We start from the raw sequence: 16,374 nt of genomic DNA on the forward strand, positions 1-16,374 counted from the left end.
TTTCATTATAAATCTGATTAATAGATTGACATTTCTCAGTAAACTAATCTATGAAGCTTCATGTAAAAGGAATGACTCCAATTGCAATGTTAATCCAAAGAGAACCCACAGATGCAGGCAGAACAGCAATATGATCATCGTGCTGTCCGTTTATTCTGGAAAGAGGAATGTTGGTCTTATGCTTAAGACACCAAAATGGAACTCAAAAGATCAAGATTCTATTCCCAGCTCTCCTAAAGACTTCTTGTGTAACCTTGGACAAATCAGCTGGTCTCTGTATCCCAGTTTCTCATCTACAAAATGGGCATAGTTCTAACTTTTCTCCCCTCAAGAATGCTGGGAGGTTAAATTAACGTTTCTGAAGCACTCAAACACAGAGGAGACTTAGAACAGAGAGTGATCTATCTACACACATTAAGAGTTAATTGGTCACATGGTAACTGAATGAATAGCACTTGGTGATCTCTTCAAAACCAGAGGTATGACACGCATACTTGGATGCCAGATAAGTGGGTTAAAAAACAGTTTCTTCTGTTATAAACCAGGTGTTAACTTTAAGATTAATTTAGAGGATCTAAACAGAGGCTAGAAAGGCTCTCTCTTTTGCCTTCCACAATAAAATGTTTTGTTTAAAAATAAATAAATAAGGAAGTATAAATTTAACTAGAGAAAAAAAGCTGGGTTATTGGATTGGATAGAAAGTTTCTCCCTTCACCCAGATGCCACACAAATCTTTTGTTCAACTAAAGTTAAGTTTGCAGGCTTTGGGAAGAAGACAGGTAAACAATGATTCAGATAAATTCCAAGACCAGCTTGGGGATGAATTTTGGGTGAAGGTTCAGTATTGCTTTATCCTCTATGGACTGTTATGTAAAGAGAATCAAACAAATTGCTATAGTTCACTCGCTCTTCTGTCCAACAGGATGGCTACTAGGAGACTGCCTTCAGAGTAAGATGATGAAGCTTTCTGAAAGATCCTCAAAGAGAGGCTCCAGGAGTCTCAGGAGAACTATACTGAGATCCCAGACAGAAGTAGCTTCTCTAACTGATGGGTAAGTATGGAAGAGCCCTTTCAGAAACTTGGACACCACTGGAAATGATTGGAAAAGACTGCACTAAGCGACAGCAAACAGATTATTATAAGATAGATCTTAAACTAAATGAAAAGCCAGCTCTTTAAACGCAATAAGTAGTTGAGGATCTTCAGTACAGATGCCTACACTGGGGCCAGCCCCGGCTGGGCTGTCCATATTGAGAATCAATCCTATTTTGGCAGCGAAGACGAAGTGCATGTATCCGACGAAGTGGTTATTCACCCACGAAAGCTCATGCTCCAATACATCTGTTAGTCTATAAGGTGCCACAGGACTCTTTGCTGCTTTTACAGATCCAGACTAACACGGCTACCCCTCTGATACTTGAATCCTATTTTGATAAGTAAGTCTTTCTGGTTGATTACTTCCTGCTCTGTATCAGGATTTCCTGGATTGATAGGGCACAGTCTCTGTCCCTGGTACTTAACCAGCCAATACCTGTGCGGTGATTTGAGGTCTGGCTGGTGTATCTGGCAGCAGTGTTGTGAAATCAGATGTGGGGAGTCTGGGAGTTAGATGGACACACATACCAGATCCATCTACCAAAACTGCCATGGCCAGTAAGGAGTCATGAGGCTGATCTGTCTCACTTAATCTAGAATATCATACTGAGAAGCAGAGGAATCAGTGGAAAGGGATAAGAAGGCCTTGGGACCATTGAGAAAGAAGGAGTCCAGTAACAAATTCAGGCTCATGCTCCCTCTGGAACAAGAGTTCTGACATTTGATATTGTTGTTGGTGACATACATGTCTATCCTGGAAGTTTTCCACTGAAGGAATATTTGTTACAATGATGGACATCTGTGGTGACCACTCCTGATTGGTAACTGGCTGCCTGCTCACAAAGTCTATCAAGTTGCTGCTATCTTGTGAGAGGTGAAGAGGCATAAGGGTTATCCCATTTCAGTGGCAGCATGACCAGAGCTCAATATCTTCCAGACCAAAAGAATGAAGAAAAGCATGCAGCTCCTTATTTATATAGTGCATTGTGGACATATTAGCCACCAGTATCTCCACTGTGGAGTTCGGGAGAACAGGTAGTATGGCTATGCAAGCTAGCCTGATGGCCTTGAGCTTCAGGGCCTTTAAAGAAAGCTTCATGTCCTCTGTGGGCCAGGTCCTTTGCATTCATAGGTAGTCCAAGTGGGCTCCCCAACTTGTCCCTGACATAGCCGTGATTAGTCACTATAAGGAAGGGAACCAACATTGGCACTCCTCCATGTATGTTCTTGGGTTCCTGCTACTACCTCAGTTCTGTGATGATGGGAAGAGGGAACCATGACTTTTTTGCTCATATACAGTGTTTCAGAGTACGGACGTGATATGAGCCAGAGTCACAGGATGAAGCCTGGCAAGTGGCATACACACTGACATATGGCCCAAACAGCCCCAGATGCATCTGCACCATCATACTTGGGTTTATCTATCCCAATTAATAGAGATTGCCTTAACAAGAACCTGTCTTGGGAAGCTATGCTCTCACTGATGTGCAGTTGAAGTCTCCTATGAACTACCATTTGTGATGAATAGGGGTAAGATTTTGTCATGGTTATTTTTAGTACAAGTCATGGACATGGGCAATAAACAAAAATTCATGGATGCCTGCAGGAGGGGGTGAGATGAGAGCTCAAGCCCCGCTGCAAGGAAAGGGGGAGGCACCAGGGTCCCCATCACCAAAGGGCTCTGAGAGCCCACCAGCTGACAGCTCCAGCCCAGTCACCCCAGGGCTGAAGCGGAAAATGTCATGGAGGTTTCAGTCACGGAATCTGTGACAATCTTATCCTTAGTGATGAGCTAAGAGATGATTTTTGTAGTTCAGCAGAAGATCTAGCTGTTAAAGGAAAAAGGCATATTTCAAGCTTGCCATTGTCTCCTGTTGAGATACACCTTTGATCAGCCAATTGTCCAGGCAGGGGTAGATATGAATGCTCTTCTTCACAGATAGGCTGCTACTATCCATGGGCACTTTGTGAAAACTCTCAGTGCCATGGAGACTACTGGTAATGATTAATGTGAATTCACCACTGTGAATCTTAGTAACTTCCTGTGGACCAGGTGGATGGCTATGTGGAAGTACACATCCTGCAAGCCGAAAGCCATGAACCAGTCTTGAATCTGAAGAGATCCTGAATCTGAGGTAGCATATGTATTGTTCAGCCTTCTCAGATCTAGGATAGGATAAAGACCCCTTTTCTTCTTCAGGATAAGGAAATACCAGGAGAAGCAGCCACTTCCTTTCTACTCTGTAAGTATCTCTTCTATGGCTCCTAGGTAAAGGAGGTGCCATTTCTGTTTGTAACAGGCTCTCATGAGAAGAGTTACTGAAAAATGATGGGAGTGGAAAGGGTAAGGAGTAGAAACTGACATGGTAGCCTTGGTCAATGACGTCTACTACCCATTTGTTGGCTGTGATGGTCACCCAGGTCCTGTGGAAAGGGGCAAGACGCTCTGGATTGCCCCATGTGACTCTTGATGCTCCTCTCAAATGGTGTTGGGTTAATCACCTGGAGTATTTGGACCTTTTCTTTTGTGGGTAGTCTGGCTGTCAACCATGGGAGTACCACAGTGTCCTCTGTTCTTTGGCTAAAGAGCTCCATACCATCAAAGGGCCGATCCTCTATTGTGGCTTCTACCTTGCATGGTATGCCAGAAGCCACGAGCCCTGGCTCATTTTGACAGCCATGGCCATCAATCTTGTAGCTGTGCCAAATGTGTCCACAATTGTCTGCAAAGATGTTCTAGCAACAATCTGGACCTCTCTGATAACTTTCCTTTTCTGCAGGAGTTTTGACAGGGAGTGGATGACCCTCTCCCAGATGAGAAAGGATTATTTTGCAAACATATCCTGATAGTTCACAGCCTGGAGCTGCATATGGCAAGGAATGTGCGTTGCATCCAAATAAGACCAGCTTCTTAAGATCATTGTCCTTACCTATGCCGTTGGTGGACTTGGAATTTCCCTGCAGTGACAACACAGCCAGCAACCCTTAATTTGGATAGGTGCATAAGTTCTTAAAGTCCTCTGGAGGCACCAGGTATCTCTTCTCCACTCATTTGGAAGTGGGAGGAAGAATGGCAGGGGGTTGCCACAGTCCTTTACCCAGCTCAAAGAACACATTGCTGATAAGAAAGGAGATCCTGGTCAGAGCTGTAGAGCTTGAGACATCAAAAAACAACGGGATTTCTATAGGATTGTTGCTTCAACATCTATGATATTCTCAGTGTGGGACAGGAGGTCCTGGAATGCTTTAAAGTTGTCAGTTGATGGCATGAAGACTAGTGCCAATGCCTCGTCTCATGATGAGGATGACTCCTTGGGTAGAGATGGAAATTGCCATTGTCCTTCCATTTGCCTCATGTTTGCAGAAGCTACTGTCTGGCTCCAGTGTTGGTGGTATAGCCGATGATGACACTAGGGAATGATACTGCCTCATCTTTCTGGGTGCCTATGAACAGGATCTTGCTCCTAGACACTTGCAATAAAAGTAAGGCCAATATAAGCAATATAGGAATACTGGCCTGGTTGAGGCTGGCTGGCCCAATGCCATTCATGGGTGGATGTCTCAGTTAGGGCAGCCTTCTGTGCTCCCTAGTGACTCTCTTCAAAGGTGGGAGAGGGAGCTCTACTAGACATTGGAGAAAAGGAGTGGCTCAACAAGAGGAATAGATCTCTTCTTCAAACAGCTGTCTCATATGGTGATATATTTCCAGTGCCAATCATCACTTCAGTGTAAAAGATGTCTTCATAGGGGACACTGAGTTCTCCAGGAAGTAACACAGCCCTCTGCAGGGCACTGTCATGGGGAATCAAGGTCAGTACCTATTCTTGTACCCCACATGCTCCTCCAGACTTTGTGGAGGACATAGGAAGAGTTTTGTTTCAAGTCCTCCTCCTGGGATTGTCCTTGTCTGGAGCTATGTTGAGACTCCATCTGGCTCTGTCTCACCAAGTCACCTTTTCATGAGGCACTAGAGTTGACTTTATTGCCATATCTGGCTTTGTCACTGTACTCTTAGCTTTTTCACTGACTGAACCTGGAGTGTGGTGCCTGCTTGAGGGAGTGCTGGCTGATGCTGTTTTTTTCAGCCTCACTTTGATTGCTAACAGCTGTACCATGAACATCCCCTGGATTTGCAGATCCTCGTGGACAAGGACTTGTGCACAGACCACATATCTGGCATGTGGCTCTCTCCTAGGTAGAAGAGATATCAGCTATGTTCATCCTTCAAGGAATCAGTCCTTTGCAAAAAGGAAGGGTTTGAACTCTTAGGACTTAGAATCCACCACGAAGTGTGGTAGTTGGCGCAAAGCACCTGGCTCTGCTATAAGAATGTATACAGAGGGGACTGACTTGTCCAATTGGAGGAAAAAGCAAATGGAAATGTGAAGGTAAAGTTCTTCCGCAGTAGATAAAAGAGTAGCAGGTCAGGCACTCATTGTGTTCTTCCTCCCTGCCTGGGTGGTAAGAAGGAAGTTTGTGATCACTCTGCTTTTTATGCTCTTACCCAGAAGCATGAGGTAACACAGGACATATGCACCCCGACAGAAACTGCTATTCAAAAGATTTTGATCTCAGGTGTATGCACACCTACAATGGAATCTGAGATTCATGCTGAAAACATACGCAAATAATTTTCCTTCTTTACTGGCAAGACATCTTAGTTCTCAGTTTAAATTTGAAATCTCTTTGTGCAAGAAAAAGGGCTATTCCCCCCTCCCTCCAATAATGTAAAATATAGGCCTCCAGCAGCCATTTGACATCACAGATAGGACTGGAAGGGACCTCGAGGGGTCATCTAGTCCAGTCCCCTGCACTCATGGCAGGACTAAGTATTATATAGCCCATCCCTGACAGGTGTTTGTCTAACCTGCTCTTAAAAACCTCCAGTGATGGAAATTCCACAACCCCCCTAAGCAATTTATTCCAGCGCTTATCTACCCTGACAGGAAGTTTTTCCTAATGCCCAGCCTAAATCGCCCTTGCTGCAATTTAAGCCCACTGCTTCTTATCCTATCCTCAAAGGTTAACGAGAACAATTTTTCGCCCTCCTCCTTGTAACAACCTTTTATGTACTTGAAAACTTATGTCTCCTCTCAGTCTTCTTCTCCAGACTAAACAAACCCAATTTTTTCCAATCTTCCCTCAGCGGTCATCCTATATAATCTTGCGAAAACTTATGACCTATAGAAATGTTTCTACTGAGACTTGAATACTTTTCAAATATATTGCAATCAACTAAAAATTGGTCCTGGAAAGCAGATCTCAGCCTGGGAAGCATAGTAAACTAGGTTCTCTCTCCTCCTTTCCATAACTTGCTGAACAGTAGCAAAAGTTAGAATTTTTTCAAACTCTGTTGAACCCTATAGTTTTTGTGACATACTGAAACTTGTTGTCCAATTCATTTTGAATTCCATAGAATTTTTTTTTTTAAACTTCAACCCATTTTGAGATTGATAAAACTGTCTGGATTTTAGAGAGGCGCCCATACTGGTCACTCCATAATGAAAAAATGTAAGGGAAGAGACAAACCAGCCACTCTATCCTCCTAGCAAGCAGACAGGATTTCCTTTATTGCTTCACTGGGAAAAGGAAGATTGTTTGATAAGAAAAGCTACAAGGCAAGGCCTTAGCTATGTTCCTGCCCTGATTAAGAGCAGCAACGCAAGTAATTATACTGACACTAAAGAATTTATCCTGTTCACTGCTGATGTCACATAGGGAGTTGTAACTTCTCTTTGATTTAACTGAAAACAGAAACATTAAAATATTGAAAACAAGTTTCAAACTTTAAGGAGCTATACTGTGAATTTTCTCTCCTACTTCAGTCTTTTGTTTCTATTAATTCATTGTTATCAAAGGTTTTACCTTCATATTCCCTAACCTATTTTTCCAATTTCCATTTAAATTAAGCTTCCCCAGAACACCACTTCTTTCCAATGCAACCTGATGTAAGCTAGTAAAAGGTAATTGACAAGCAGCATAGACAAGTGCTGAAGCACAAAGGATTTTGGTTTATCAATTTATCTGAATGAAACTTCCAGAAAAGTAAGCCTGCATCTGTAACTTTCACTCTATGCATCTGAAGAAGTGAGGTTTTTACCCACGAAAGCTTATGCCCAAATAAATCTGTTAGTCTTTAAGGTGCCACCAGACTCCTTGTTGGTTTTGTAGATACAGACTAACACGGCTACCCCGATACTTTCCAGAATTTAATGTCTCTATGTCCATGAAGATGTGTGCAGCAATGAAGACATACCTTTTAGTTTAGTGTAGGAATGAAGAAGAGGATCAGCTGAAACCATGCATGGCCACCAGGGGTAACCAGACACTTTAGACCACACTAAATCCCCTATATTGTACTTCAACACATGGATTTTGTCTTCTTTCACAGTACTTGGAGTTGAATCTTTCTTAGCAGGAGTCTTTTAAAAAAGAAAACATACACTGTGTTACCATATTTCCCCCTTCAAAACTGTACCTTGATTAATTAATAGTATACACATAAGAAATACTAATTAATCAACTTAACACAGCTTATAAAGTATATCTTTGAAGTAATTTTTGTGTGGGAAAGAGAGGCAGATTGGGGTGATAGCATTCGATTGTGACAAAAAATAGCATGGCAGAAGAGAAAGCAATAATGTTTGCCTAAAAGACTAGTAAATGGATAGTATTTCACATGTATTAGAAAGGGGACTGAAAGGATTTTTTTTTTAATTGTTTGCTCTTTTGTTTGTTTCTCTTTCTTCCTTTCTGTATATAATAAAATATGAACTTTGGTTGGTTGTTAGATTATTTTTTTTAAACCTTTGAAATATCAGTAATATCAAATTTGTTCTTTCCTGGTTTTAGTGGATGACCTCTGGGACGTCTCAAGGACTATGTCTACCCTGCAGCTAGGAGCAAACCTCCCAGCCCAAATAGATAGACTTGTGCTAGTTCAGCTAGAGCTAGCATGCTAAAAATAGCAGTGTGGATATTGTGGCTTGGGCAGTAGCTCAGGCTCTCAAGCCCACCCAGTCCCCGGGGTTTGAGCTAAGGTGGCTAGCCGGAGTCTCCACCAGAGCCATAACATCCATACTACTATTTTTAGCATGCTAGCTTGAGCTGCCCTAGCGTCAGATTGTCTACCCGGGCTGGGAAGCTTGCTCCAGGCGTCAATGTAAATATACCTAGGGATGTTCACTGTGAGCTCTAACACCTTAACTGAAGAGTACAGGACATGAAATCTTAAACAGTCCTTCTTTGTATAAAATGTTGTTCACTAAAGTTTAGTAAATATTAAGATAAGCATGTTAAATGAAGTTTAAAAAAAACAAAAACTATTGTAGACTCTTCCAGCCGACATAGGACCTACATTTCTAAGCCAAAGGAAAAAGAATTCTCATATATTTCTTCATATGTCAGAACATCAAAATACAGCAAAAGGCTAGAGGTTTTTCTCCTTTTTGCTAGTCACTTTTTTTTTTTTAAATGCTTTCAACGGTAGAAGTAAAATCTTTTGAATTTTAGCAGGTCCCTCCCAAAGCTACTTATTTTAAATAAATATGAGGAAAGCATAAGTACTTTTGGTTTAAGGCTCTTTGGCAAGTTAACTGCAAAGCATTTAGAATAAACTAAAAACAATTTCCCCCCTGTAACTATATGACACACATACTAACAGGTTTGCCATATCATAGTATAGTTGAGTTATAATAAAGACAAAGATTTATTCACACGCCAGCATAAGCCATTACATGTTTTATTTCTACTGTGTCTAACTTTCACTTTATCCATAATACATTTGCCTGTATTCAATATCAACAGGCGTGTAGATCTATTGCACATTTTAAAATCTAGCGTTAGAAGTAATTAAAGCTATGTTTAAAGAAATGCTACATTTTGATTCACATTTCCAGCGGTCTGTTACTATTTAATTATGTAAAATGTGACATCATTAGCCTTTTGTAGCACCATTCCAATGTTCAGAAGATGAACCAACATTTCTAGGCTCTAGGCTTTTAGATTGTAGAATTGAGCAAAAAGGGAGAGAAGAGATGACATTATGAAGTATCTAGAGTGTTTAAAATTGAATTAAGAAGCCAAGTGTTTTGAGATGTAGTACTACGTCAGGATATTCATAGAAGGTCAGATGAGACTAGTACCTTCTGGCTTTAAAAATCTATGACTAAGACATGATTTCCTAAACACAAACAACAACAAACCTTAGCTACACCATAATGATTTTAGATGATGGTACTTAAAAAAAAAAAATCAATATTTAAAAAGTTATTTCTAGTTGTGAAATAATGCCTAAAGCTTACTATTTTTAAAAAGCTTTCCAGGTTTGAGAGGAGCTGGGCCCTTCTTGTGATTAACAGGATAGCTCCTCATCTTCTAATTAAGCTTTTCTGAAGATCTCAGGACTAACTCTCTTGGATCCATACCTCCAGTAAGAATTGTGTTCCCATTGCTCTCAAGCTTTTTGGCCTGTAAGATGGCCCCAAGTGTTCCCTCCCACTGAGGATGCTTCAACTCCAGAAATCTCAGAAGACCTGGAACATTCCAGCAGATATTTTTCAAAAATGAGAAATAAAAAGCTCTCCCTAGCAGTTAAATACAACATGAAAAATTACATCAAAGCCACATGTGTACAAAATTCCAAATAATGTGCTGGAAAGAGTTAATACCCAGAATACATAATTTCAACATTTGAAAGTAAGTGAATGGATAAAAATCCTGAAAGATAACAGATACAATTCTCAAAAGCAACTGATTTACAAACCTAACACCCATTTGCAAAAATGACGCAAGTGCCTAATAATTAGGGCCCTACCAAATTCACAGTTTATTTGGTCAATTTCACATAGGAATTTAAAAATAGTAAATTTCACAATTTCAACTATTTAAATCTGAAATTTCACAGGGTTGTAATTGTAGGGGTTCTCACCCAAAAAGGAATTGTGGGGGGGGGTCGCAAGGTTATTGTAGGAGGTGTTATGATACTGCTACCCTTACTTCTGCACTGCTGTTAGTGGTGGTGCTGCCTACAGAGCTGGGCAGCAGGAGAGCAGCAGCTGCTGGCCAGGAGCCCAGCTCTGAAGGCAGAGCCACCATCACCAGAAGCTACAATGGCATAGTATGGTATTGCCATCCTTACTTCTGCGCTGCTGCCTGCAAAGCTAGGCCCTCAGGCAGCAACCGCCACTCTCTGGCTGCCCAGCTCTAAAGGCAGTGCAGAAGTAAGGGTGGCAATACCATGACCCCCCTATAATAACCTCGTGATCCCCCTGCAACTCCCTTTTGGGTCAGAACCCCCAATTTGAGAAATGCTGGTCTCCCCCCTGTAAAATCTGTATAGAATAGGTTAAAAGCCACAAAAAAGACCAGATTTCATGGTCAGTGACACGTTTTTCGTGGCCATGAATTTGGTAGGGCCCTACTAATAATTTTTTAAAAGAGAACAATGTGCTTTTGAGAATTGTAGGGGGTATCTCTGTAGTAAAATTACAAGGTAGTTAGTTTGCCCTTCCTTAAAAAGCACCACATGTACAGGATTCTGTGGCCTGGTCTATACCAAAAATTTAGGTCAACACAGTTATTGTGCTTAGATGTGTGAAAAATCCACATCCTTGAGTGCTGTAACTATGTCAACCTAATCTCCAGTGTAGACCCAGCTAGGTCAATGGAAGAATGCTTCTGTAAACCTAGTTACTACTGCTTGGGGAGGCGGTGTTCCTACAGCAATGGAAAACCCCTTCCATCACTGTAGGCTGTGTACACAATATCTGGACTAGCTATAGCACTGTAGCTATGCCACTACAATCCCCATAGTATAAAGATGGGCCTAGCCTTAGAGTATTGAGCAGCCCATAGATATAGCCCAGGGAAACAGATAAAGGATACCTGGTGTCCACCTAAACAGCCATGAGCAACAAGCGTCAGAGCTGCTATTGTTGGGCAGCTCTTACAGAGAGCTGCTTCACTGACTACAGAAAGGAAAAAAAGAACTGGCTAGAATATTCTGAAGCCTCTGGAAGCACTTTTAATTGGAGCATGGTCAGGGGGCTGGGTGAAGGCGAGGAGTAGACCAGTCCACAAAAAACATATAGTTGCCTCAAAGGTCCAAAAGAAGTTCCAAGAGTTCTTGCATAAGTCTGATTGAAGGCACAAGACCCAAGAGTGAAAATCCTGTAATAGTATCTTTAAGAATTATCTGCATAACTCATTGTAGTTTTTTTAAATAAATTTAATTAACACTCCAGGACTTTTCTAGATCACCACATCAGTGGAAAAACAGTGTGAAAGCATAGCAGAGTAATATTTATTAACAGCAATTCTATAAGACCTTCTAAGACACAATATACACTATTGGCACAAGCCGTCTTTAACGCATTTCCATCCTAATAATTCCAGTTTAATGCTATTTTAGTTAGCTTGGGCATTCAGATGGTTCCAGGGCTATATTTAAAGGGCTGTCGTGATAATAATGAACATTCCTATTGCTACCAAGGTGAAATTCTTGACATCTGTGCAATCCTGGTGTTCTGATATAAGAGATAAGGATTCATGACGTTCACATTTTAGTTGAGCTGTTTTTCCTCAAACAAAAATCTGTTTTTTAAATTGGTAGTATATTGACAAAGAACTGAAGAGTGACAAAGTTGCTTTTGTTTTTTTAAAAGCACAGAGGGGAAAAAAGGCACAAAAATAAAATAAAGGTAAAAATCTTTATTTCCAAATGATTTAATTTGTATGGGAAAAATAATTCAAGTACTTTGACACAAACGTACCATCTAATTTCTTACAGGCATACAGCCAGCACATTAGCAACTGAAGCAGGAACAGCTTAAATTTGAGCAGTGTGTACTCCCTGTATTGCTAAAGAGAAGGACCTATGTAGAGTGAGAGACTACCAGAGATATCCTTCTCCCTAGATTGGTGTCGTCGTTTTGCCTTTGAGAAGAGCAAAGTTAACACATCACTCTGGGATCAGACCATCTACTCCCTTCCCCCCCTCTCCCCTAAGTATCAGGGCAAGTACCATAGGTTCTCCTGTAGCTGACAGGTAAGGCACAATTTACTGCCCTGCTCATCTTCATCAATAATTTTCTGCCAATTATTTGAGTGGAGCAGAAAAGGAGCACCTGAGAAAGATGTTACTGGCTTTTCGTACAGGAGAAAAATGCTTAGATGCCTCCCTTGGAGGAGGAGGGAAGAAGACAGCAAAAGAAACTTCTCTTCTGTTTTGGGATAGGATAAAAGTTGCTAACCTTTCTGTAAGTGTTCTTTCAGATTTGTTGCACATGTCCATACCAAGCACTTTAGACAACTTGAGTGGTGATCACTCATGGGCATATGTTTCGTGCATGACGTACATGGCTTCAAAGCCCAGAGATCGGGGCATGCCCGCCCTGGGAACAAAATCCCGAAAGGGGATTAACTAACACACGCTACAAAAACTACCAACTATTTACAACAAGAGTTTGGAAAAATCACTGGAAGAAACTGCCGAAGCACAAAAGAAGATTGTTCCAGCAACCGTCATGAGTAGTAAGAAGGAACTGAGATGGCACAAGGCCAGTGGCACCACTTATTCCGGTGCATGAGCACGGGCCTCTAGGGGGCAATAGGGCTGGCCCTATGCATACCACTGGGAGAAAAGTCGCACACCTGACATGGAATGGACATGACCAAGCACTTGAAAGGGAATGAGTTTTTCGAAGACCCTGAATGTCTGGGGCCAAGAAGCATGGGGGAGGGAGGTCTGTGCCTGAACCCCCTGCTCAGTCTCCTCTACTGCTCTTATCTGGCTGGTTGAGTAAAGTAACAGCCCATGTGCTGTGGTCTATACTGCATCCTTAACCCTGCCAGCACAGAGTTCCAGGAATTTCAAAGTTGCCTTCGGAGGTCCTGAATAGTGTGTCGCACCTCATAAGGGAGCCCTGAGGACTGCAACCAAAAGCTCCTGCACACTTTTACCGCTGTCACCATTGATCCGGCCACAGAATCAGCAGTGTTTGGGGATGATTGCAGAGAGGCATGAGCCAGTCTTTCCCTCCTCAAATTAGGGAGGAAAACTGTTTAGAGTCTTGAGGGAGTATGTCCTTGAATTATAACATGGACTCCCACATATTAAAATCATAATAACCCAACAAGGCTTGCTAATTCTCTATGCGGAGCAGCAGGCCCCCCGTGGATGTGGAATATGCCTTTTGTCTGAACAGGTCCAATTTCTTTGGATCCTTTGCTTTGGCATAGGACCCACCTATCCTTGGCAATCCCTTTCTTTGGCAGCTGCTACAACCAGAGATCCCAGGGGAGGATGCAAGAAAAGGAATTCATACCCTTTGGCCGGAACGAAATACTTGCACTCTGTGTGCTTTGCTATCAGAGGGAGGGAAGTAGGAGTTTACCACAGGGTCTTAATGAAGCCATCATGGACCCAATCAAGTGGTAGAGCCACTCTAGAGGGCCCCGCAGATGACAATGTTCAGGAGACTGTGTTGTCTCCATGACCACTTCCGCTTGGACTCCCAAGTTCAAAGCTATCCGCTTTAACAATTCATGGTAAGCCATGTGGTAGTCTTGAGGCGGGGAGAGTCCTGGTTTCACTATCACCTCAACCAGAGAGGAGAATGACAACAAATTTGTCCACAGGGGTTGTGATATTATATGGGAATATGATGTTACATCATGTGGCAACAACACACAAAAACAAGTATGGGAACAAAAGACATCTGCATCCAAAGCAGTTTATGTATCCAAGCAACGCTAAAACCAGCCAATTCCTAAAATGGTAGAGGGGTCAGGATTCTCCATCACAAAGTCTTTCAATCAAGACTGGAGGTCCTTCTAAGAGAAATGTTCTCGATCAATCATAGACTCATAGACTCATAGACTTTAAGGTCAGAAGGGACCATTATGATCATCTGGTCTGACCCCCTGCATGCTGCAGGCCACAAAACCCTTCCCTGGACTCTGCTGTTGAAGTCCCCAATCCTGTGTTTTAGTGACTTCAATCGGCAGAGACCCTCCTGCTAGTGGTCCCTGCCCCATGCTGCGGAGGAAGGCGAAAAACCTCCAGAGGCTCAGCCAATCTACCCTGGAGGAAAATTCCTTCCCGACCCCAAATATGGCGATCAGTAAGACCCCGAGCATGTAGGCAAGAGTCTCTAGCCTGACCCCTGTTGGCCATTATACTATTTACGTACCATTGCTTGGTTTTCCTTGGCTACTATGTTTTACCATTAAACCATTCCCTCCATAAACTTATCTAACTTAATCTTAAAACCAGACAGGTCCGTCGCCCCCACCGTTTCCCTAGGAAGGCCGTTCCAATATTTCACCCCTCTGACGGTCAGAAACCTTATGGTCTTCATACTGGGCAATATTGCAGGGTCTGTTGTACACAGGAAATCAGACCAGATAGAGATTTGAGCTGAATGAAAAATCTGTATTGATGAAATAAAAACAAAAACGCAGGGCCAGAGGAGTCTTCCTTAAACATTTTTAAGATACACAATACAATATAAAAGGTTAGAATTTTTATTTTTTTTATTTTGTTTAAAGGAGAGACTTTTTTCATAAATAACATGTTTAGTTTTAGACAAAGGCAATTCAAAAAGAGAGAGATAGAGGGTCCTGTTTTTTACCACTGCCTAATTTTGTTGCTGGTGAATTTGTTGCAGAATTTATCCCTTGCCACAGAATTGTGCCCCAGGACCTCAAGCTTGCACTTTTTAAAAACCCGCATGTTTTTAGCATTCATGGCTGTGAAGAAAATTTTATAAGTGAGTGTAAAATTAATACAGTGATCAGTTCCCAAGTCTGCAAATAGCCTGAAACAGCTATGAGGTACAAATAATCCCAAACATATTAAACAGCACATCGACTTTGAAACCTAAAAAAGAACCCATGACATACTGAAAACTGAAGGATATCAAATAACTGAATATAAATATCTGTGTTATTGTTTTACTCAATAAAACTTCCATTAAAAAAATTCTTTGAAGCTCCGGTAGTATTTCCCACGTTTCTAGCAGAGAGTCACAGAATACACAGACCTTGATACGTAATAAAGGTCCAACTTGCTAGCACGCCACAAGCCTTATGTTAAAAAAATAAATTAGAAATATGCAGAAGTTAAAACATTACAGGTAAGGAATGTAAATAGAATGTACGCAGTTTTAAAATAACACAATCAAAATCAAGTTGGTACTTACTAACCTAGACTACCATGTCCTTCCTCCCAATTTGACCATCTGATTATACCCAACTTATTGCTTCTCGGTTTCATAAAACCACACAGTTAGAAGGGACCACCAGGGTCATCTAGTCTAACCCCCTGCCAAGATGCAGGATTTGTTATTTCTGATTTCACACCTTCCCTACACAATTTGTTCCATTGTCCTACTGTTTTTACAGATAGGAAGTTATTCCTAAGGCTACGTCTACACTACCCGCCTGAATTGGCAGGGTAGAAATTGATCTCTCGGGGATCGAATTATCGCGTCTCGTCGGGTCGCGACATTCGATCCCCGAATTGACGCTTGTACTCCACCAGTGGAGGTAGTAGTAAGCGCCGTCGACGGGGGAACCGCGGAGGTCGATTTGCCGCCATCCTCACAGCGGGGTAAGTCGGCTCCGATACGTTGAATTCAGCTATGCTATTCACGTAGCTGAATTTGCGTATCTTAAATCGACACCCCTCCCCCCCCGGTAGTGAGGATGTAGCCTAAGATTTAATCTAAATCTGCTGTGCAGTAGTTTGAATGCATTGCCTCTTGTCCTGCCCTCTGTAGCAAGAGAAAAGACAGTTAACATTTCTGCAACTGGCGTTCTTTGAGATGTGTTGCTATGTCCATATTAGGTGTGTGCGCTTGCCACATGCACTAGTGCCAGAAGTTTTTCCCTCAGTGGTATCTATAGGGGACCGGCTCTGGAGCTCCCTGTAGCGGTGCACACATGCCGCAGTATAAGGGGCATCGCCGGCTCCCCCCACCCAGTTCCTTCTTGCCAGAAACTCCGACAGTAGGGAAGGAGGGCGGGTTATGGAATGGACATGAGCAACAGATCTCGAAGAACACCAGTTACGGAAAAAGGAAACTATCTCCATTCCATATCAAGTGACTCCCAAGCAGCGCCAATGAAAGCGGGTACGAGTTCACAGACACGTAGTTTGCAACACAGCTCTGCCGAACCCAGTGTCGTCTCTGGCTTGCTGAGTGATGGCCATGAATGTATGAAGCGAAGACCACGTCGTAGCTCTGCAAATGTCCTGGATCAGAACGGGGCCA

The 16,374-nt window shown here is 42.2% G+C and overlaps 1 protein-coding gene across 4 annotated transcripts in view; it reads right to left on the reverse strand.

Annotated features, from left to right (window-relative positions):
* Positions 1 to 16,374, reverse strand: part of NSD2 (nuclear receptor binding SET domain protein 2) — a 148,742-nt gene that overhangs the window by 82,477 nt on the left and 49,891 nt on the right. For 3 of the 4 annotated variants that reach the window (XM_034770825.1, XM_034770824.1, XM_034770826.1), the window contains exon 3: positions 7,353 to 7,518. In XM_034770825.1, coding sequence (XP_034626716.1) covers positions 7,353 to 7,518 — 166 coding nt within the window. Of the gene's footprint in view, positions 1 to 7,352; positions 7,519 to 9,522; positions 9,576 to 16,374 lie in introns of those variants that run through there. The other variant, XM_034770828.1, reaches the window with a different exon arrangement.

This window comes from Trachemys scripta, chromosome 5 (genome assembly GCF_013100865.1).
Source record: "Trachemys scripta elegans isolate TJP31775 chromosome 5, CAS_Tse_1.0, whole genome shotgun sequence".
Taxonomy (NCBI): domain Eukaryota; kingdom Metazoa; phylum Chordata; order Testudines; family Emydidae; genus Trachemys; species Trachemys scripta.